General features: G+C 40.2%; 1 protein-coding gene across 1 annotated transcript in view; it reads right to left on the bottom strand.

The window, feature by feature from the left end:
* The window catches only part of LOC133167783 (LHFPL tetraspan subfamily member 7 protein), a 36,047-nt gene that overhangs the window by 8,321 nt on the left and 2,637 nt on the right, over positions 1-25,089 (bottom strand). Inside the window, exon 2 of the mRNA XM_061298715.1 lies at positions 17,694-17,832. Within this exon, the coding sequence (XP_061154699.1) occupies positions 17,694-17,832 (139 nt within the window). The remainder of the gene's footprint in view (positions 1-17,693; positions 17,833-25,089) is intronic.

The raw sequence follows: 25,089 nt of genomic DNA, 5'->3' as shown, positions 1-25,089 counted from the left end.
TGTGCTTGGCTTGTGACTCGCTTTCTGTCTATATTCTGCCAAGCCCATTAGCCATGCATGGTTTCAATCAAAATGCCAAACGCTTACTAACTGATCGATGACGTCAAACATTGTTGGACTAGTTCACCACGGCGTTCTTGCTATTTCCTTTTCCCCCAACTCTTTGTGTTTTGTGGGCTTTATTGATTAAAGCCAATCAATCACCCACGTTATAATAAAACAAATATTCAGCCTGCTGCTACTATAACCTCATGTGCCTTTTTAATGGACCAGATAAAGAGAACAAGCATATTTGTGGACCGTATTTGTATTTTGTACCGCACCTAATGGCCCAGTACAAAGACTAGACCGAGAGGTTTCCAGGCACTTTCTATTATTACGATGGGGTGCTATTATGATGACAAGGGTTCTATGGTATAATAAATGTCACACGGGCGGATACTCTGTCCGCTGATAAAATCAGCTTGGCTGCACGTTAGTATGAGCTACTATATCTTGAACGTAGAATGTCGACTGTTGCATTTATGTGCATGCCTAGCGTATTTTCTTGTGCTTTGTAAAAAGCAAATAGATGGGTTAGCTTGCTGGTTGTGTGTGTGCACGCAGAAAAGCGCACACACACGTGTCAGGAGCTGAGATGATACCTTTCATCTGCAGCGTAGAGTGACATGAAATGCCATCAAGCATCTCAGGTGCCCTAAATTGTGGAAAACTGAATCCCCGGGAATCCCTTTATTCCAACCAAAAGCCAAATGCAGTGCTCTGAAATCTCAAACAGCATTTTTTCGTTTCCATTTTGTGCAATTGCGGATAGGAAGTGCAAACAATGTTATTTTAAATGTGAAGTATTCAAAGCAACTGCTTCAATTTGGAATAATTGAGCTGTGATGATGGTGGGGCAAATTAACAAAAGTCATTTTCAAAATGGCACCCTTGTTGTTTTGGCTGCGATTTCTATGTCTATCTGAGGACAGCCTAGAATGGATTCCGCAAGGCTTTTTTAAATCAAATATAAGGAAAGGCAACAAAAAAAAAAAGGTTTGTTTCCTCCTCCAAGTTCCTATCAACCATTATTGCAACTGACGAGATGTTTTGGAACCTTTTTATAATATTCACAGTCTCTTATTGTAGTTATTAGCACGCATGACCAGCTCCCCGGGTGGTGTTAATGTCACTTTCGATTGATGATGTAATGTCTGATGCGGGTTGACAACGTAGCTTTCATTTACATAATGGATCTTCGGAGCTTCTTTGATGAGCTGTTGACGGAGGAGAAAACAACAAGCGCCTTCTAATTTTGACTGATGGAAGTGCAGAAAATGAGCCAATCTCATAAATGACTCCATAAGCGCTTTTTTGTTTTTTTATCTCTCTTCTTCTAACAAATGGAGCAGAAGTTTGAAGGCTCCCGCTTACAGTGACAAGTATCTAACCTAAAGCTTTTTGTCACAGAGGACAAAGCTTTGTCTGTCTCGTGCATACAAACACACACATGATTACAAAGCCCTCCTCGACAACACACACACACACCCCTTCTAGTTTTACTGCCACAGAGCAACGAGCTAGATGAGATCCCCGCACAGCTTAACATCTGGGCGCTTTGCCGCTGATGCCCTCATAAATAAAAGATAACTTCTGCCTGCTGCGCACAGTCGCACTCATATAAATCATGTATATGGATTTTCACTTGGCTTTCATTCTCTTGCAGTCTCAACCCCCATCCTTTTATTTTTGAGCTCTTTTCTATCATTCACTTTTGGCCATTTTACACCCAGAGTGCAAAGCCCAGAAGACAAAAGGAGATTGCAGTTCATTAGAACCTTTGATAGTGTAAAGAGGAACCACCTAGTCCTTGACTTTCTGTAATTCAACATCATTGAATATGTTGGTTGTGTGGGCAGACGCTAGTTAACGCTATGCTAAAATATTTGTCTGAGCACAATAAAAACAGATGCTAATGCAGCACAGAATGTGTCAACCTGGTAGATGCCATTGTTATTGTATGAAAGGAGTCTTTAAAAAAACTAAAATATAGACCAACTGGACAAATGCAGCATCTGTAATTTTGTAGAATGAATAGGGGAAAATGAAAGACAATAGGGAGTGAGCACACTGTCAGAAAATTGTACATATTTATAACATCTAGGTGGCAGCCATTTTGTCTGCGCAAACAAGCATCTTTATTACCTAATTACTACCAGTTCTTTGAAAATGTTTGTCTGTTTTTGTACACTTCAGAGAACATAAGGACACACGAAGAAAAAGACACAAAATATGTCTTTTTCCAGGATTTATTTTCCAAACCATCTGTGTTTTCTGAAGAATGTTTTATTTTTTTTTGTATTGCAGAGCTCCTGAGATGTCCTTGGACACCTCATGCAAAGGAGAAAAAAAAAATCAGAGCTCTGCCAGAGCTAGATAGAAGTAAAAAATATTTTAATTAATATTACAAAACATAACCATGAAAGGTTTATTGATTGGAACAATCTTCGTAATGCAGGCTTGTAGGTGACACTGACATTGCACCAAGGATTGCTTCCAACTTCAAGTTCTGTACTGGGACTACTGAGTTAATGGCCTGATGGCTAATGAACAATTGAATGGTCGGCCGATGCTTTTAATCCCAAAAGAGAGTAAGAACAAATCAACTTGAAATAAAAAGAAAGCCTAATTATGTTGAGGCTCCTCGGGCTGATGATAAAGGATAATTACATTTTTTATATTCCTCTCACCATGGCTCAGTTGTGGCAATGTAACCTTTAATGAACACTGTGTGATTGATGAGGCGCTACATTTTCCCTTTTCCAAATGATTACCGATCACTGTTTCCCCTCATGTGTCCAGGCACACACAAAAACAAGTCTGTGACACTTGGAAAAAAAAAAAAAGGACAGCCTCTCGTTTTAGACTCTCATTACTCCTATCAGCAGATATGAGCATGAAAACAGAATATAATTAAAGAAAAAAAAAAAAAGAGCAGGGCTTCAGCTTTAGCCGTCTGTGGAATTAAATGTGTTTACAGCCACAATGACAAGTGTCAACTCCAAACAATACCGTCTTTTTGAGTTGACAGTTGTCTTATTGAGTACAAACAACACCGAAAAAGGGAAATTGGCAGCAAAGTGGAAACATGCAAGAGCTGATCTCATACTTGATTTCCTCACATCAATATAAACACTTGTGGATTTGTGACAGCGCTTCCACTCTCACTCCAGTTCATATTTGAAATATGATCTCAGTTTAAGAAACCTATTAACTCATCCATCCGGCATGACAGCAAAAATAAAATGGCACAGCAACCCCCGTCCTCATCTCAAAGCGCTTTTGTCAATTCCCGAGATGAGGGAGTAAGTGAACGCCACGTGTCTGTATCTGCTTTTCAGGTCTCAGCCGTGACACTTGACAAATGCGTCCCCCCCCCCGACCCCCAAATCTGGTTTCCCGTAGGTTATCCAATGACTACAGCTATCCACTATTTAATGCCCTCACAATCCGATTATGTCTGTGCATTTGCCAGGGAGACAAAGATGGATGGATATTATAAACGAAAGCAGTGGTCGGGCTGAACATTTCTGAAAAGGTTAGGAAAGACAAACACAGCTGGGCTCAAGGATGTCTGTGGCTAAATAGCACAGCCCCCAAGGTCAGCTGGTAAAGCCGAGGAGGGGGAAGGAAAAGGATACATGCAGCAGGTAGGATTCATCTTCATCACCTTCTTTTTAAGTATGTCACCAAACTGTCTGTGAGACATCCAGAGGTGCAACAATTAATGGAAGACTCACTAATACCGTATTTTCCGGACTACAAGGCACCGGATTATATGGCGCACCTTCAATAAATGGCCCATTTTAAAAGTTTGTCCATATCTAACGCGCACCGGACTATAAGGCGCACTGTCGGCTTTTGAGAAAATTTGAGGTTTTTAGGTGCGCCTTATAGTCCGGAAAATACGGTAATTAGAAATTTCAAGGGAGGCATGACCCGCTTTGGAGTGCCGTACATTCAACTGTGACACTCATTCAGTATTTGCCAACAAACTTTGTCCAATCCGATCATTGTATTCATCCTTTTTTTGTCTTTAAGCTTTTCTGTATTTGTGGAATGGTCCATTCAAGACCATTCGAGCTCTTCTTGAAAAGGCTTCAACCCAGTGCTTGCAATCAATGGCTGAGAACAGGCCAACCGAGTCTTTCTCTGGTTAACACAATTAGCCACGGAGCGAGCGTCCAGGCCCGGCCCGGCCTCTTTCACATTCACCGCCTGTGTGATTGCCAGTAGGTCTTCAGACTTCCCATCCATACAAACCATCAGCCCATTACCATGCAAAGTTCTTCAAGCTCGGACCATCTTAGGCCTTGGCATAAAAGAGGTCGCTTTCTTGAGCCTTGCTTTGTCGCGTAACCACTAACGCGTGTAAATTTTATGCGAGTGGGACAAACTCAGAGCTATTATAGGATTTGGACCATATAGTGGGAGGATACTTTGTAATTGTGGCTCGGTGGGAAAACGGTGGCGATTAGTCAGAGTTTATATGTCCGTAAAATTTTCAACATTTTGCGCAATGCTGATTTCAAACTAGTTTTTTTTGCAGGCCACATTGTCGTCATAGTTTCCTTACGAGGGCCATTATGACTGTCGAAGTTTGAATGTGGAATAAAAAAAAAAAGTGCACCCACCACAATCAATTCCGTATTGAAGGTATGTACTTGAGTAAATATGAATATGTACGTATGTGCTTCTTGTCCTTGGTCAAGGGCACCAGTCACCAATTCTAATTCCATTTGCTTCTTAAAAAGCACTCAAGCCTTCCCGCACTATACATCTCCGCCCCACTTTGAGCCGTATGGTGATAAATCATTATCACATCCCAGAAGGAGAAGAAAGGCAAGCAGAGGGAACGAAAGCTTGAGACGTTATTAGCAACAATAAGAATGACATTGCAATTCGGAGGAGGACAGAAAGTGAAAATAAGAGGAGCCCAAGGAACAAAAAGTGGATCAAGCAAAGGCATTTGGGAGAAGATAAGAAGGAAAAATTCAAAATAATAATAAATAATATTTATTTACTTTTAGTTTAGTTTAGCATAATCATTTTGAATGGTATAGTTTGAGTAGTTCTGAAAAAAAAAATATTTTGTCCATTGAAATCCCCATCAAAATAAAAAAAAGAGTGCAAATAAGAATAAAAAATTCAAAATAAAATAATACTAAATAATATTAATTTATTTACTTTTAGTTTAGCATAATCATTTTGAGTAGTTCTGTAAAAAATATATTATTTTGTCCAATGAAATCACCATCAAAATAAAGAACACCGCTTTGGAACTCGGTATATGATTTTATAGTCCTAATATATTTGATAATTACCAACTTTCTCTGCTATCTCATCTTTAATTCATTTTGATAATTTTGGAGGTGATGAATTTCTATCCCTGTTCCCTTCAGGCTCAAAATTCACTTAATAGTCACTCTCATTCTACTAACTTTAATGGACTTTAATAATGCACGAGTGTTCCATACAATCTTGCTAAATTCCATTGTGCAAACCATAGCCTGAGGCTTTTTTTTTTTCTCTCTCCCCCCATCTCGTTTTCTCTTGTCTGACCTGCAGAGGCTGCTGGCACTTGTATCCATAATGCTGCAAATAATCTCCAGCATTTAATCCACTTTATCTTCTCTTGTTTATCCTAATTAAGGAAGATCTGACTTTATTCATACTACAAATTACAGATCTGCCTGTTACAGAATAATACAACTTCAGATGGAATGAGTCTGTCTCGTCCGCCCAAGCACACTTAAATCTTTGTTGTGTGTATTCCCACAGTATTTCTTTGAAACACACAACCTGTCAACAGCATGCAAGAGACACGATTGCAGCCATTAGCAAATCAGCAAGGAGCAGTTGCCTTTTCGCTTAAATAAAATGACATTTAATGTCCTGGTTGCCGTGCAGGTTGCAGCTTGATCCCATTACTGAGTATTCAAATTATATTTCAGGAAATCCTCTGAGCCTGTGAAGCTCTCTCCTCAAGAGAAGCTTTTCTTCCAGATGGCAGCTAGCATAAAAGGTGTGACCTTCAATTAGCCGGCGCCACATTCCAATTAACTGTCGTTAAGATGGGGGCTTCACACTGAACAAATAGCAAAGATGTAACAGTGTAAAATTACACACAATTCACTTTAATACCTTCTGCAGACTTTAATGAGCACACAACTTTTTTTAATGTAATCAGTAGGTCATAATTGCAAGATAAGGAGCACTGATAAGTAAACATTAAATATAAATCCAGCATGACTTTGAAAATGCATTAGCAACATTGGACATCATATTGCATTTTGCAAATACATCAGTGATCAATCAGTTCTCCGTAAAACCTCCGAAAAATGCAGTCTTGCATCTTGTTGCAATTAAACTGTACACTCGAGGCGTTGTGTTAATGCCGTTACAAAGTACAATGCCTCGTATGCAGAATCAGCTGTAAAATTAATCGGGCTGGAAGAAGTGCAAAGCCCCTTGGCAGTATTTCTTTGACTACAGTGAGTTCTTGCGTGGAAAAAATTGCCGCAATGAAACTTGTGAATTTGTCAGGACGTTAACAGGGCAATTCGAGCGAGTTGGGAATCAAAACGTTTCAGTGGGGAGACATTGTCCTTGAAAACAAATCGCTACCTTGTTCCCACTGGGAGTACAACAAAAAAAGATAAATATACAGATGGGTAGGGAATAATTATAATGTTGTTCAAATCTGTCACGGCCAAAGGGTTCATGTTAAATCGGTTTTACATACCGTATTTTCCGCACTATAAGGCGCACCTACAAACCTCCAATTTTCTCAAAAGCCGACAGTGCGCCTTATAATCAGGTGCACCTTATACCAATATTGGACCAATATTGAGCCACTACAGCAGGCGTGTCCAAAGTCCGGCATGCGGGCCAAATGTATATATCTTATATATGGACAAAGTTTTAAAATGGGCCATTCATTGAAGGTGGGCCTTATAATCCGGTGCGCCTTATATATAGCAAAAGTTTTAAAATGGGCCATTCATTGAAGGTGTGTCTTCTAATCAGGTGCGCCTTATAGTGCGGAAAATACGGTACTCAAAAACAGATCCATCTAGTTTTGAAAATTTGATTTTACCAAACATTTAGCATTATTAAAGCAAAGTTAGGATATCCTTCTGCTACCTTGGGAACTCCATCAAACGTTTTACCAGAGGTCAAAGTCAACAACACTCAGCCAAGCACTTCTTTGATGATCCGGTTGCCTCACCGGATGTTTTTCTACCTCCCGTCCTCATTGAAAACTATCAAAAGCACAGACAGAAAATCTCTATCTGGCAAGTGTGCAGTTTAACAACAAAAACACTCTCAGAGGACACAAACACACACAGAGGCCGTACACACACAAAAAAACTTGCCTTTACGTGCAGCGAACCATCATCCTGTACTTACTCTTCACCCGTACAGCACAGATGGGAATAATACGAGACCTAATAAGAAAAAGTGTAAGAGTAAGCTTGGCCAGCCACAAATTTTTCCACACCACCATGACCAATGAATTGGAAAACATATCCCTGAGGTAAATAACCTGTTTTTACATTAACTTGATGAAAGAGGTGACTTTTAAAAAAATTCAGGGCATGTTTTGATTAAGAAGGTTGTGGAAGAAGTGGAGAAAAAAAAATCCCCTCAAGACTTTCTATTTTTGGGCTTGTTCCTATTTTCTGCTTGATGGACACGGTAATGCAAGTTGGGCTCCATCTCAAATTTAAATGAAGAAACCAACTAGCGCCATTAGCCAATTCCTTCGAGTGTCTGTCAAACATTGTGTGACAGGAGGTTACCATGGAGAGGAGAAAAAAAAAGCAAGGTACTTTGGATAAGAATGAACGATTTCATTTTCTCCAAAAGCTCTCTTTTCCGTTAGATATATAGCGCCATCACCGCCCGCAGCGGAAGACGAATAAATTAATCTGGAATAAATGTCCCCCTGCTTGACACATACTCACAGATTACGCCAGGTCATCTGTGAAAAATGGCAGAGGACGGCGCCGTGGGTAGTGCTGCTTTGTGAAAAGGACCCACATTAACCTCTGGCCACCTCGGGAACTTTACGTTTAAACGGAACATGAAAATCGGAGCGCTGAGGTGATTTAAGTAGATCTGCTAGCTAGCCCCGTAGTGGTGATTTAAACCACGGGAGGCGGCAACTAATGATGTCACTAATGAGAGGTTCATTAGAAGGTCAGCCTTTTGCTATGGTAAGTCATCAATCTGCCTGGAATCTGCTTTATGACTTTGGTGAAGAGTTTTTCAATTACCGAGTCCTAAGCAAACAAGAATTTGACACATCGGACAGTCCAACTGTTTGATTCTCTGCAGTGTGAAACATAATTAAGTTAAGCGTAGCGATTCCTCAAGTTGATTTATCATACAGCGGGCGAAATGAAATTTTCACACATTCTCTTCAGAGGAAATGGCTCAAAGAAGGGACACGGGGGCGGATGAAAAATCGCAAACGGGTCGACCCTCCGCACCCCTCGCTGCTTATTTAGATAAATGAATCGCACGGGTGTCCCTTTCATTTTTCTCAATTAAAACTATTGCCATTTGGAAACCGTCCCAGTTCTGTGATCATTAAAACAGTTTCACGGCAGAGGAGGAAGTGGTGGAAGGATTAATTTAATCATTGTTACCTGGGAAGGAAGGAAACCAGAAACACAATTGTAAACAACCGCATCCTCCAAATCTTATCCAGTTATATAAACTGTTAGCTATGAGCTAAATACAATTAACATACAACTGCACAGTTCAACAAAAGAGACTTATTTTATTCCGCACCGGCAAAGTTAGTGCTCGGATTTTACTGACACTCACAAAGAGCTTTACGCTTGACAATTATTATTGGGGTTGTAAATGGTTGAAATGTACCTAATGTTGCGAGCAGCGAGTATAAATCTTTTAAGTGTACATGGAGAGGCACTTCATGGGGAGTGAATTTGACTGGTAAATGGATCGGTCGCTATAAAGTGTGGTCTATAGAGCACAACGCACCCACTAAAAACGGTTAGCAAACTAGAGCTGAATAGCAGAATATACTTTAAATTAGTAGGATTGAATGCTATCTTAAAATGACCCCTTTACCAATGCTAATTTGTCATCCTTGCGTTTCCTATTATGTGAGCTAGCTAGCGGATTTAATTGATGCTAACGATAATAGCAGCGATGCTGTATTATGAATGAACTTTAATGATAATAAATACAGCTTGAAGCAAGATCACCTTGGAGAATTGTTAATTTGGTGTCAAATTAAACACTGACTATTCAAAAAGGGTAAAAGACTGTCAACAAAAACGCTAACGATGGGACATAAATCCAAAGGGAACTAGCCAAACTTCAGTGAATTTCAGTAAAATCCATTCCATTCAATTCATTTCATTCCTCAAGAGTTAGAGTATTTAACATAGACCACCAAAAAATGCTTACACAGCAATTAAGCGTGGATTCCATCAAAAATCCACAACTCGTAACAAGCTAGGAACAAAGTCTTAAACACAATGTTTGACTTTAATTTAATTGACTCCATGTTGAATTATTAGCACATCGAGTAGAAAGCAGTAGGCAAATAATTTCTTAGCTGTTCTGTTTTCCGAGTGAGACAGAGTAAATCCCTGAAGGTTACATTTCGAAAGGGATGCTAATTCCTATCGACCCTGCAGCCAAGTCAGGAAATAACCGATGGCACATCACATCATTACAATCACAGAGGAAGGAGAAGTGTATCAACACGCCTCTGGCCTATGACCATTCATGCAACCTCTGGAATTCACAAACACCCGTCTTGCATACAAAGAATCCAAATAAACACAAAACGCCTCCGAATCGTAAACTCTGAGAATCCGACATTACAGTTCGTATAAATCCCAGTCACTCAGAAAAATTCAGCCCCGCTGATTTATACATTCCCTCCATGCTCTCTCCATCCTGCCACCGCTCTCTGGATAAGTCTGTCTACACATGGGCGTCCAGGATGTGAAGCGACTCTTAATAGATGGCACGCTCCCTCTTCCTCTTACACACACACACACACACACACACACTAAACAGTCTACCCAACAGGTTTGATTAATTTGGCCGGTAATGCGCAAGAGCAGAGCTATCACCAGCATCCAGATGTTCCACAGTTCTTTTGTCTGCAACCCCCACAGCTCACACAGTACCACTTGCATCCTCTTTTTTTTTTGCTTGCGGCAGTCGAGGGTGTGATGTGGCATGTCGGGGAGGGTTTTGATGACTTCTCCTGTGCTTCTGTAAGCTCTCGATGAGCTGTGACTATCGGTTGTGCATCAGGAAAGGGAAGGCATCACTCGGTGAGATTGCATCAATAACTTAAGCAGTGTTAAGAAAACAAGTGTTGGGTTAACACTCCTCGCTGCCTACAAAGCATCTCAGTTCTCCACAAGTTTTATCACCAGGTTGCTATGACTGCGGATTAGCTTCTCCTCAGTTGGCGGCGGTTGTTATTCACTGGCGTTCCCGAAGGCGATTGACCGAACCTGACCGAAGCTATTTTCAGTGAAAGCAACATGAAGACAACCAGGGAAGGCTGTTTACGGTGACTGAACAAAAGATTAAAAAAAAAAAAGAGGATGAACTTGAGAACATGACCTCCAAAAGCTTTGTAATGATTGAGAGCTTCTGTTCCGAAAAAAAAACAAAAAACAGAGATGCTCGTTTAATTTCAACTCGAAGTCAAAAAGATAAAGAGGATACTCAAAACAGACTATCGATAGGCGGAAGTAGCTGGAAATAATCACGAGATGTCTGCTCGCTGATCATTTGCAAAGTGTTAATCCATTTTTTTTTGGTTTGGCAGCATTATGATGCTGACTTTGCAATACTGATGACAGTTAATCTTCAAAACACTCCTTATCACTTGGCGACACGACAGCCCTCATTAGCAAACTCCACTTTGACTGATTTAGAAGCGTGCCTGCCAACATCATATCGAGCACGCCCGCATTGCAGGCGCACACATTTTCAGTAAAGCTGTTGTTTGTGGGGAAAAAAGCTTTGAGCTGTAAGCTGCTCAAGAGATGCCTATTAGGATACTGAGCAGAGTGGATACTGTATCCCATAAGAATGACATCATCACCAGCCAGGGGCACAGATTTTTCTATTCCAAAAAGAAGCTGGTGTTTCTTTGCATCAATAACTCACAGCCAATCCTCAATAAAGAAAAAAAAAAAAAGACTTCAAACAATGAAAATAATTGGAAAACTAAAGCGTGACTGGTGTTCATTTGCCACAAGGACTAAATAAATGTTTTTTTTATATTTGTAACCATTCAAAGAGAAGTTGGGATTAATTGCTTTTGTTTATTCTATTTGAAGCGAATGTGTGTTTTTTTTGCTAATCGGATTGTGCCTTTAGCATCGGAAGCATTGTCGCACACGGGCACCTGTTACACGGTTCAGAGCCTCTCCGCTATTTGACCAAACATGGTTTTGCCTTTTGGAAAACAATATTGGGATGACTACACATTAGCAAATAAATGTGCTAATGTGCTGTGAAGTGGTCAATAGTTTTCAATCAATATTGCCTCATCGATTGACTGTTTTGTTTTTTTAAATATATATTTTCATCCTCTGTTCCCTGTTCTTATCGTCCATATTTCCGCCCCCCCCCCTTCCTGGGCTGCCTGGAGGTTCACATTTCAAGCCTTTGCCAAGCCAGCAGCGTCTCAGATGATAAGAGGGAGACAATGCTGCCCATGCACAAACGGAAGAACCATGATTGAACAACCAGTGTGTTTATGCGTGCCCGTGTTTAAGTACGGGTCAAGCAAATGTTTACTTGGGAGTTCATTTGCAGTCAGATCACAGAAAACACCGCCGTCCTCTACTTTTTTTTTTTTTTTGTCTAGGAAACCTGCCCATCACTTCATACTACAACATTCCTGGCATTAATGATAAAACACATATAAGTAGCAAAACCACCAGATCTTGTCAATTTACATTTTGTAAAGGTAAATTGAAAAATCCGGGATGATTTACTTTGTGGCGATAAATCATGGTTTGAGCTCCTTATTGACTTGTGTTGCAAAACAAGCCTATAAAGCGGGGGAAGTTAAATTCCCACCCCTGAGGGGACGTTAATTACACCGGATGACGCTAATAGAGTCACAACAAACCAATTTAAGAAACCGGTCGCGCAACTAAGATGTCCAGAACCGATCGCTCACACAAAGCAGGCCATGCTCGTGGGACGGGTGAATGGCCATCCGTCTTGTTTTTGTCAGATGCAAATATTGAACAAAAGATGAGCAAGGAGCCTGAGAATTGCACTTATTGTGGATCCAACGACGGGGTGGGATGAAAGATGGAAGCGCTGAAGTCAGAAGCCAAGAAAGACTTAAAAGAAGAGAATATCATCTGGAGATAAAACAGCATACATGCATTATTCCCTTGTTACCGTCATCTTGTGGTACGGCATCAGACAGGTAATTGGATGCAACTATCTTGCTTCTGATGCTCCATTTTTCTTCTTCTGCATCTATGGATGGGATAGCTAAGATGATGATGGGCAGGTCTTCTGTCAGAGAAATCACCCCTTTTTTTCTCACTTTGCTTCAATAAGACTGTTGGGTTGTCTCAGGTTGTTTTGTTTTTTTTGACAGTAATTTAGTTTTAGCCAGAAGAAATGTTGAAGATGACACTTTGTGGGCTCCTCAGATATACAGTGGAGTTTAAAAGAAAAAAGTCTACACACCCCTGTTCCAATGGCAGATTCAAGAAGAATGAGACCAAGATTAAATCATTTTAAAACTGCATTTGCAATAAATGTGACAATAGCAACTGGAAATTGAATGAAACTTTTGATGACTCGTCATTTCTCTACAAGTGAGTTGTACAGATAACAAAATCGATCGATTTTAATCAGTCAGTCAAGAAAGCAAAGGTTTCCAAAAAGCTTTAGAAATCAGGTTTAGTTTTTACTTTTTAGGATTAAATCACTTCTGTGTCACCGATAAAAAAATCATAAAGCAAATCTAACGGTGCTCTAAGAATGAGCCTTGTTGAACTGTGTGAAAGAAACAAAATGAGAAGAAAATCTTGCATCTCTCCAACTCCAAAATATATCTTGTTTCTCTCTGACATGCTTGGGCTGGAAGCGGAGAACCGGGGGAATTCCAGTCATGATGAAAGTGAGCAGCTAACTGGAGAGTAAACAGGCTGAGATCAAACCGACAGAGCCGGGAGACAGCCGAGTGCATCCGAGTCTTTCAAAAGAATAGTCTCAAAGTGTTAAAGTGTAAAAAAATCAGATAATTAGCCTCCCAGTGTGACGGGATCTGAGCGCAAATAAAGGGAGCATATAAAAAAAAAAAAAAAAAAAAAGTAGTAGCTGTGTTCCTGGGTGTCCCAATACTTCTGTACCACCAACCTCTAATTGAAGCAGATAATTAGTGTGACAGGCCTAAATTGATGGTATGCTTCATATATGATTTATTAGTAGATTTATGTAAGCATGTCAACATGAATTAGCGTGTAAAACATCCTACTGTGCTGACATCGTTAATAATCATACTGTAAGTCTCATTTGTAGCGCTGACCCAGAAACACTGACATAACCCCGCCCCCACTCCCCTCAACAGACTTTTTATCATAGCTATTTATTTTTATCACATGGGGACAAATTGTTTGAGAGTTCAACTCAAGTGTTGTACTTAAAATATAAAAATATATACTTTTGTACATGTCAGAGTCTATATTTAAATATATACAAGTATCATTTTATGAATAAGCCCAATTCTTGTACATAAGACAATTGAAGATTTTATTGTCTTTAAAGCATCGGTGTCAAACATAAGGCCCGGGGGGCAGATACGGCCCACCACATCATTTGATGTGGTCGGCAAAGACAAATCGTGCATCAACTATCAATACTAAAATTACAAATTGTCTTTTCTCCAATTTTTATTAGCATTCATCTTTTTAAAAATATTTAAACAATTTTTACTCATCAGAGCAAAGAAAATGAGCACACACTCAAGAGAAAGCTTTGAGCAGACAATCAATCATGGCATAAGTAGATAGAAAGGAAAATGACATGCAAGTTAAAACAAAGTGCACATAAACACACACACACAAGTGCAGAGTATGTTTATGGCTTACGGCCCAGGCTGGAGAACTCAAGCAGGTGCAATCCAGCAAGTGCAGTCACAACAATGACTCATCCAGGCTGCTCTTTTCATCGAACAGACGCTAGTGTGAATTTCTGGAGAGACCCACGCCCACACAGAGCAGCTGTATTCCACTTCGTGTCAACAGATTTTGATAAATCCACTCTTGGTATTTGTAAGTTATAAACATGTACACACACACGTGCATACTGAATGAGGAGGCAACATTTGCCTTTGGATAAAGTCGAAAAAAAACATGATCTTGATATAATGTCCAATCATCTTTTGTCATGCAATGGAAGAGAGGAAAAAGTGTTTAAGGACTCTGCAGCTTTCATCTTGCCCGATATGCTATGCGCGTTCATCTGTATCGGGGGAGGGGGGGGGGGGGGGGGGGGGGGGGTTGATTGACAGCTGGTACCATATGGGCTCAGGCGGCGACAACCGGCTCTGAAATAACACAGCAGGTACTTTGATCAAAGCGACTTCCTATTTTCATCAGCGCGCTCGGGAGGACATCTGCATAGCAGCTTTGCTCAAGGGAGCGCTGACACAGCAGGCCGAGCATCCTCAGCAGACTGGCAAAATAATATTTCCCCTTTCAAGCAGATCGGAATGAAAGCGAAAGCATAAAATAACTCCGTCTGATGGCAAGTGAGAGTTTGCGTGTCGCACATGGAGGGAAATGTGCCAAAAAAAACAGCCCCCAAGTTACAGTTGAACTTGTCAGGAAATATGGAGGAACATTCCTTCACGCTCTCATTGCTTAAGATGACTCCTTCAAAGCCAGGACTGCGACAAATTTGATTCCCCCCCCCCCAAAAAATTCAATACATCACCTACAGATGTTTATTTAACCCCGAACGTGATAAGCCGTATCGAAAACGGATGGATGGAAGTTCCTAAAAGATGATTAGGAAGCCAAATCTTGCCTATTTCTCCAGCAGTTCTTCTTGAGAACAAAGTTTCTACTTGTATATCTTCAAATAACTACACAAACAAACTCCAGTAAGAAATGAGGTGGGTGGATTACACGCGTATATTTCTTTCAGGAGCAGAAAAATGCCGCTGCCGGCATATTTCTTTGAAGTCATGACCCATGAAACTCCCAAAGAACCATTTTCACTCTACAATATTTTCTTTGGACTAGAAAAGTACTCACCAGCAGCCACATCAATAAAAAGAAATAAACAACAGCCCAAGAGTGCTTCAAGCCATAGAGAATATTTTATTATAAGAATATTTTTGGTCAGGCAATGTACGCTTTATTCTTTTTTTTTAGACAATATTAATTTTCTATGTGATAATGAGAATCATACATTGGCATCAACGCAATTCATTCCGAGATGTTCTGCTTTTAAAATCAGTTCCAATTTTAAAAAATCAGTGATTGAAATGAGAATAATTGGTGGGGATTTTTAGATTACTCCATCCAGATTTATTTCCCAATCTAACAAGCAAACTATTAAATTAATAAAGCCATTGTCGGTAGTTTAGATGCTCTTTTATTTTTGCTTTGCACTTTGCAAAAACCAAACAAAATAAATCATCTATTAATTTTTTACTAAATTCCCTACAGAATAGGATCAATCAAATCACGTCATTGCATATTGCAAATGAGCCCCATGCGTGATCATATCGCAGCCAGATGCTAACCGAAGACAAATTCTATTTACATGAATGTAAACAGCATATAAATTATGCTAATATCAGAACAACAAGTTATATTGGGAAAAAAAAAAATCCACATAGCCTTTCATTCAGCAGTAAATGATCCAATTTAAACAAGCTAATTGGAAACTAAAGTGCAGAAATGTAAACATGCCCTGTGACAACTAAATCACCCAAGCGCAACCTAATAATTGCCTTAATTTTAAAACATGCTCTTAATTACCAAACCACACTGTGATGGCAAAAAGCTTCACAGTTGGTGTGTTCAAGATTTGGTTTGCCCCAAAAAGCAGCTCACACGCCGGCCGTATAAGCAATGTAATGGTTCCTGACCACTAAAAAAGAAGCAGGCTTATAAAATATACATGAAGGTATAGCAAAGCTCCCGCTTTAGCGCACAGCAGTGTCCTGCCGCTCTCACTTGGAACATAAAACATTGATGGGGCCGCCGCCGTGGCGAGGAGGAGCGTCATTGCAAAAACAAGTTCACCTTCATTCTCTGGACCACCATAAAGGCCTCGACTGGTTTCATGTGAGGACATGTCTGCACGGAGTAGAACATTACAGACCTCCCTCACTTTGATTACAAGGTCAGAGAAGCTTTGTGCCCCATAGAGGAACAATGCTTTGTCTTCTACGTGCATCTTTTAAATCTACTCCAACATGTCAGCACTGGACAAGCGGCACTTTTCCTGTCTTACATCATCGTAAAGTACAACGATGACCTTTGCTAGCGATGAGATAACAGAGCGTCAGACAGTTAACTATAACCTTTAGATCCCGAAACATTCCATACGTAAGAGGTAAGCTCTTCATATTTTGCCACTCCAAGAAATTGATGCTATTTACATTTTTTTATTTTTCCACTAGAAACACTCCAGCGAGCATGTGATGTAAAAGCTGCGGTTCATATTCGACCTTTGCAACAAAATCGGTCGCTGATTTGTAAATGCCATCTGCAGGGATTAGTTTCATTGTACACGAGGGACTCAATCAGCGAGAAACTATATACAAGTGATTGACCGCTAAAATGTTTACAGTTGCCTCCGTGAGAGTTTTCACTGTGAATATACCGCCATTTTTTTTTAGCAATATAATGAAACGTTTTAGTGAACAATGAGATCATGTTTTGTGTGCACAACTCAAAAGAAAAGTCACACGCAGCCCTGAACTGAGGACCTGACCCTAAGGAGGTGTAATTGGCTTTTTTTTTTTACATCAGTCTCTAAATCTGCCTTAGCCTCACTTGAACACGAGCTAGGGACACGCCGGTTGCTTAGCAGCAGCTCCCCTCCAACAGCTCCTTTTCTTTCGTTGTTGTTGTTTCATGATTTTATTAAGTGATCCCAGAATTTTTTTTATTTTTTTAGTTTCAACTATCAGAAGCAAAGCATCTAATTATTTTCTTGTTGCACAATATTACTTCCAAACCAGTGGTTGTTTAATCCCAATTTGTGTGCTGTGCTGAAAGAAATTGTTTATTTATTATAATTTATTAATATATGTTTTTTAAATTATTTGAAATAATAATTATTATTTGAAATATATCAATTAGTCTGAAAGTCATCGTTTATAAATTAAAACAATGTATTCTTATTCAAAAATTTATGCAAGTGGATGTACAGGCAGAACAATTAAATGCTCTTCCACTAGATGGCAGAATTTACATAATCAACCTGTGGATTCCATCAAAGTTAGGGAACACTATTCATGTGTGGATTCATTTGTTCCTCTGTTTTTTTATATGCGACTTTCTCCACTATAAGGACTAAAGCAAAAGAATCATCTTATCTTCTGGGAACATCCACTAAGTTTTATTTGGGTGTGTGCCGACCTGAGGCCATCTGCATGTATCCAGCCAGGGTGCAGATCCTCCTCTCGCATCCTCCACTGGGCAGAAAGACGGTGATGATGGCCAAGAGGGCGCTGACGGCCAGCAGGGCGCACCCTCCCGAGCATAGCACTGCGCTGGTCTGGAAAACAAGCACACACACAAAGCACGTCGTTAAAAAAAGATAACCTTGCGATAGCCAAACATGTTTTGCTTGAAGCCTGTTGTGTAATACGACAGGTTAATGGCTGCCTCAGCTTGAAAAGCGCTCTCGGTGCTCAAACGACAGGGTGCTGCTCCTGCTCATTATAGCGGCGTCTAATCACACACTTGCTGCAAGCAAAAGGAAGGAAACAGACCAAGGAAGAACTGTAACAGTTAATCAATTAACAAGTCAGCCAAAATATTGTCCAAATAAGCAGTTTAACATCATCAAGTATGAAAATGATGAGGCAACCAAATTTTCTATACACAATGGGAGGACAATTTTTTTTTCATATTGCAGAGTAGTCAAAGTTCCACCATGACCGATGTTCATTTGTAAGTGTGTCAGACTACCGTATTTTCCGGACTATAAGGCGCACCGGACTATAAGGTGCACCATTAATGCATCATGTCAGATTTTTAATCCAAATCATTCTCCATTTAATCTTTTTTATTTCAACTTCAGACGCAACAAATTACTTTATAATCACAAAATAATGATCCCTAGTCTTTTTGATTGATGATTCCTAGTCTTCAGCGGGCCACTTATAATTGATTTCATGACACAAAGCTTCGGGCCAGTTCAAATTTAGGAATTTGGTCCATATATAAGGCGCACCGGTGCACCTTATAGTCCGGAAAATACGGTACACGGCCGGTTTATTCCATTTAACACAAGCCATCATGCCCAAACAAGTGTACAGTGAAGTGCAACAAGATGTTTGTGGTCCAGCTGGACTACGATGGTGAAGGTGCCCTTGCGATACACACCAAGCAGCTGAGGCATGTAGCAGGGGTGTAAATCTAACATGTGTTTAGCCCACAACGACAAATAAAGGTCAAAGGAATCATCAGAGTGGCTGCCAACAGCGTCACAGCCCTTCGCTAACACTCCCCGGTCTGCTACTGTGCCAAAGAGCCATAACCGGCTAATTAAATCGTCTCGCAAGCGAGGAAGTCACTCTGCTTTCAACCCGTCTGTCACATCAGCAGCAGCCATCACGGTGCGGGCTTTAGAGACTGTGATTGATTTTTTTTTCACAATATCACACATTGATGGCCCGGCCCGCATGCTAATAACTATCGGATTTTCTGCACTTTATGGTGCACCTAAAAACCTCAAATTTTCTCAAAAGCGCGCCTTATAATCCGGTGCGCCTTATATATGGACCAATATTGAGCCACTACAGCAGGCGTGTCCAAATATATGGACTTATATATGGACAAAGTTTTAAAATGGGCCATTCATTGAAGATGCGCTTTATAATCCGGTGCACTTTATAGTGCGGAAAATACGGTATGTCACAATCTGTAAAAATCTAAGAAAGTGGAACCTGAGACTTGGAAAAAGCTTGTTTCAGGTCTCACGCAAAGTTCAGGTCATCTTTGTGATTCAAAATAATCAAGTTAATTCACTTTCAAGAGACAGCAAGTAAAAAAAACAAAGAAGAAACAGGTTAAAGGCAAAAGGTAAAAATCTCTCAGTCAATTTCGGCTCGCTTGTTCCAATGTAGGCAATTGAATGAAGAAATAATGAACCAGCACACTCCCAAAAAGAAGCGTTATGTTCTATGCTCTTTGTTCTCCTCCCTTGTTCCACTTCATCGCTATTCATGTTGTCTGTCTCTCAGCAGCTTCTTGAATGCTGCCTACAACGCAGTGACACATTAAAGCATCAATCACGTCTCGTACGGGCAAGTGGAAGTGAAATAGGGGGAAGACAGCAACATCCAATTATATGAGTTGTACTTCCCTTCAAGCAATATATGCCACGTTAGGATGTTTTAGTGTGGGGGGAAAAAAAACTAATTGCTCCTTTGGTAGCGGCAAGTGAAAATCAGGCTGTAAATTCTACAGTAAATTTCTGGCGGTTTTTTTTTTTTTTTTTTTATATAAAGTCAGCTGCTTTATATTAACATTATATTGACGATCATTGGCAAAATTAGCTTTAAAATCCAACAAATAATTTTTTGAAATTGCCTTTTAATTAATTAATCTGCCTTAATTTAACAAACTAAATAAACTCGCTTTTACTCGCAGGCATGATTCCACGACCGTACTGACACAATTCTGAGCGAGTTCAATGCTCTCTAAATAGCTTGTAATTATGTGCGGTACTCCTGCGTGTGACAGCTGTACTTCCCGTGCAAAGCAAATGATCTGAACGAGAAGGAAAGTGTGTGTGAAACATTTGAACATGCAACCTAATCTCATTTGGGAAGACAACCCTCTGCCATTATGGCACTAATGCTCACGTTCTCAGGCAACATGACTTCTTTATAAAGAAACTTAATTGCTTCTTTGCAATAAACGCACGATGAGCATGCTGGAGACTAATAACCGCACAACAACACGCCACCCAGCTGCTTTGAGTAACAAAGGGATCGTTAGGAGAATTCTTAGATTACATAATTCCGCGACAGCGTCCAATGAAATTTAATTGCGTCGTCATCGGGGACTTTACTGCAGTAAATAAATCCATGTTGTTAAATAGTCGTCGCAAACCTTGATTGTTCATTGCCAAAGTGATGATGCTCTTAAGAGAAATAAATACGCCGCTTTCTAATAACTCGTCTTAATGAAGGACAAGAGGGGAGTGAAATGATTGACCCTCAAATTGACCCCCCCCCCCCCAAGCGTGTCTACTCAAGAAACCCATTTATTCATCCATTTTTGCTAATCTGAAAAGCACTTCTAAATTACAATCTGGGTAATGTACACTTCTTCTTGAACGGCAGCGATAGAAAATGATGTGTGACTGGCCTGCAAACGTCCCACCAGGTTGTGTGTACACACTGACTAGAATACAGGATGCAGCGGATATGAGGGGGAGCGAGAAGTGGAGATTAATCACCTGACAAGTGGATGGAGTGTCCGTTTGGGCCTCAGGGGCAAGCTGCAGATAGAATGTGACATTCAGAAACACTTTGCCCACACACACGCAAAAACATGGAGTCTGGGTGATGCCACTGGATTAAAAAAAAAAAAAGTTGTTGCTATTATGTTTTAAGTGGATTTTATATTTCATTAAGTGTGCTTATTTATAAGCCTTGCAAAAAAGTGTTCTTCCTTTTTCTCATATCGCATGCAAACATGCTCGTATTATTTTTACAGCGTTGTTATTGAATGTACAGAAATAATAAAATGTATATAAGACTAGGGAATCACAACAAATCAATGTCGGGTAATATATCCAGCAAATGTAGTATTCTCCATTAGTGTTAAGCACTTGACTATCAAATATGGTGCAGCACCCCACTAGAAATATAAGGCTTCTGAACTTGGCATTTAAAAGATTAGCATTTAATAGCAATAAAAGAACAAATGTGCACATAGCCACCTGCTGCACCACTTGCCTTACTAAATTAAGCCTGAGCAAAAATGTGCTCTGTAACCATAACAATGCTTTAACACCCAAGTTGGGTTAAGTCCGACCTCTGTTTGTTTCCTTTTGCTAAAAAGACATTTCCAACAACAACAGATATTGCGACCTCTCCAATATTCTTCTGGATGAGTGCACAAACTGATCCTACAGGCAATGCAATAAATGAGCAATCAGCATTCCAATACTTCATTTATTGGGTCATCATAAATTGTGTGACTGCTGTCCAAATGTCCATCTGGCTCCAGCAGTGCCACAAATGGGCTGTGCAGCAAATAATAATAATAAAAAAAAATGATGACTGTTTCCTGCAGCACTGAGACCACACCATCAGAACATTTGAACACAACAGCACAATATAAATATATATCAAAAAAGGCAGTTAAAAAGTCAATTTCCCATAATATGCCCCTTTTATTAGCACAAAAGTTTTGGCATCATCGCCGGCTACGAAACGGATTCCCTCGGTCAATCGGAAGTCATCTCACTTAACTGAAAACTCAAAGTTCAACCCGACTTCTGACTTCATCCTCTATCTTTTGGAGAAATGGTGGGCTGCTTTGTGTTGATGTGTGGGAAAGTCGAAAAAAAAGTGACATCAAGTCCAGAAATGTGCTCACTCTGCTTCTTCTCCCGCCTCCTCGCCTCCTTTATTATAGATCACAAAGGTGGATCAGACTAGATGAGAGGATCATATAACCGGATTGAAAAGTGCGGGGATCCCTCCTGGCCCGATTTAATGATGACAACCTCAAAGATTTATTCAGTTCTCATAATGAGCTGCTGGTGGGTACTCAAAGGCGGGCGGGGGAACCTCGGGCAAAGTTCCGCCTTTCTCTCAAAAGGACTCCGCAATTGTATTAAGGAGCACCTGATACTTTGATGCCACCTCGTTCCCCTGCTTTTCAAAGCGGCTCTTAATAAGAAATGACATGTTATGAAGGAAATTAAGAATAAAAGAAAATCAGTCATTAGCGCACGTTTGGCATCCAAACAATCAGCATGGCAGAACTGTTTCAGACATTAGCCGCCTGTAGGAGGAGAGATGAGATGTGAGGGTTGAAGAAAGTGAAGATGCGAGGAGAGAGGCTGGGAGCTAGAGCATTTCTTTGTCTTCTTTTATGTTGGCATAATAACACTGCAGCCCACATACTGCACATCTCGCAGCCCACTGGTGGAAGCTCAAGTGCACTTAGTTCTCTTTGGCAGTAATCAAACTGTGATCGTGACAGGGATCCATCCATCTGTTTTGTCTACTGTTGCTGTTGTGTAGGCCACACACACACACACACACAGAAGAAATTTGTCAAGATTCTTTCGGAGGGCCATTACGACAAATAAATGTATGAGCACCTCATATTATATAAAGTAAAAGCTACAAAACAGACAAATAACTCGTTTTCAAATCAGACGAGTAAAAGCTGGTCAAATATTTTAAAAAAAAAAAAGATATTAAAAGTGAAGACAATTTGCAATTCTAGTAATGACACACGAATTTGATGCAGGCCACATAAAATGATGTGGTGGGCCGTATCTGGCCCCCCGGGCCTTGACTTTGACACCTGTTATTCAGTCATCCAATTTGCTGAACAGTTTTGTTTTGGGCCGTTCAAAAATGTACACAAGTAGAAAAAAAAAAGTCTCATTTTGCTTGTGTTTCTCGGTGTCACCATTACAGTCACATGCTAAATTCATCAGTTTACATATAACCTCCCTCAATGTGCAAAAAAATAAATAAAATGCAATTAAGATTTTCAGCCACTTTTGCAAACGAGTAAATCAGTCCACTCATCTTATTTCTAACTATCAAGCATTTTTGCGCCTTCCTCTCCATGTGTCAGAAAGTGAAGGGCTTTGGTGAAGGCTGCTCTTCAACCCCCCCCCCCCCCCCTCCTCTAACACCCACCAAAGCTCAGACAGTACACTTTTAACTATATGCATGATTCGCTGCAGCACCGGGCCTGAGTGCACATTTCATAATTCATGTATAGTGTGAAAAAAAACAGCAGCAAGTATGGTGGATGCAGCAAACTCCCCGACCCCGGCAGAACGAGCGGAGGAAACGCAACGTGTCAGCTGTATAGTAGCTCATTTAAACTTGTTTCATCTTACCAGCGAGGAAAATATAATCGGAAGTCCTATTTCAATTAAATCAAGTCTTACCAAGGAGGGCGCATTACCGATTCAAGCTCATAGTTGCATCACTTGTATTTGATGTAGTGCACTTCGTTTTTTTTGTAAAGAGCAGCCACTTGCATGTTAAGGAGTTTGACCAATAAAGCCTTCAGAGTGGATCACTTTCATTCTGACGGGTTGAGGTGATTTATGGCACAATTATATGAATGTTACGTTTCCTTTGAAATCACGATTATCCGAGCTACCCGACCAAAAAGATTGTCCAAATGAAGGATGCCTCAAAGTAGAAATCCAGCGACATTTCCCCTTTATTGAATTTTGAAAGTCAAGACCCATGGGACTTGATTTTTCTTTTTCTTTTTTTTTCTGAAGCCACAAAGCTTACTGTGGGATTTGATGAAAGAGTAACGCTCGGAAGCTCGGCCACATTCCAGGAGGCTTTACGGTTTGATCTCGCAGAATTTGGTGAGAAATGGAAAAAAATGGAGCAACCTACAGTAGATGTAGCATCTTCTCTAAGCAGATTTTTTTTCCTCCACCACATTATGTCACATCATGATGGAAAACGTATTTCGAATGACTAAATTAAAGTTGTAAATTGTTTCGCATCTCGTTCCAGGGTCGACACTTCTACACGGTGGCTTGTATGCAACGAGCATAGCGAGCTATCATTTATCTTGGAAAACAGGGAAGACGGCTCTCGGGTAAATCAATACATAAACTACCCGCAGGATCCACAGTAGAAGTGACAAGCTGCTTAACAAATGGAAGGTGGCCTGCCAATGCTCGCTGACTCAGCAGCTCTTCGTGAGGGAAGTGCTGCTGCGATGCCCTTGCACTGGCCCTACTAGGGGGGGGAAAAAAAACCTGTATATTGTGTCCAACAAAAGCAAAGGGGGGGGGGGGGGATTTCACAACAGTTTTTTTTTTTTTTTGGGTTCTAAGAATCGATCATTTCCAAGGATGTCCACTGCTGCCTTTCTGTGACTCCTCCAGTCTCTCTGATTGAGAAAATGTGAGGTTGCGTCCGGATTTTATCAAAATTAGATCAGTGTGACAAAGAGGACTATTTAAATACCAATTAGAACTTTACGGATGATTTCGTGAGTATATTCTAATAATTAAATCGAATTTAAATTGACATTGCAGTGAAGTAGAATGCGATTTTTATATCACAAAAGCTGCAATTTGGAAGGAAAAAAAAATGGCTTCACATTTACACATTAGCGACACCGAAACATTTTTAAATCCCAATATTGAGGGGAAATAAAAATACAATGTGATGTTTTTTTTCCAAATCAATCATCCCACTCCATCCCATCAATGACTTTTGAAGGTGCACCTAAAAATGTGCAAAGCAGGAGAAAATAAACATACATTGCAGCTAGCATCAACCCATCCGTCAGAGTAGATCATAAATCCTTCTCCTGAACTGATTTCCTCTCCATATCGCCTCGATGGATATAAAATGTAGACGACCGTGTTTGTCCGCTCGCTACACGCCTCATTCTATTCATCATTTGGACACATGCCTCTCGACACTTGCAATTTCTCGCTCATGTGTAGCGAAGCAAGTCAAAACAGCCTTAACACCTTTTGTGTGCGTTTCATCAATCAACATCACAACTGTGACTTGATGATGCTTGGGAATAAAAAGTGAAAGAAGTTGGCCCGACA

The sequence above is a fragment of the Syngnathus typhle genome, linkage group LG15 (genome assembly GCF_033458585.1).
Source record: "Syngnathus typhle isolate RoL2023-S1 ecotype Sweden linkage group LG15, RoL_Styp_1.0, whole genome shotgun sequence".
Taxonomy (NCBI): Eukaryota; Metazoa; Chordata; class Actinopteri; order Syngnathiformes; family Syngnathidae; genus Syngnathus; species Syngnathus typhle.
The sequence above is the reverse complement of the archived record's forward strand: the minus strand, read 5'-3'. Positions and strand labels throughout refer to the sequence as shown.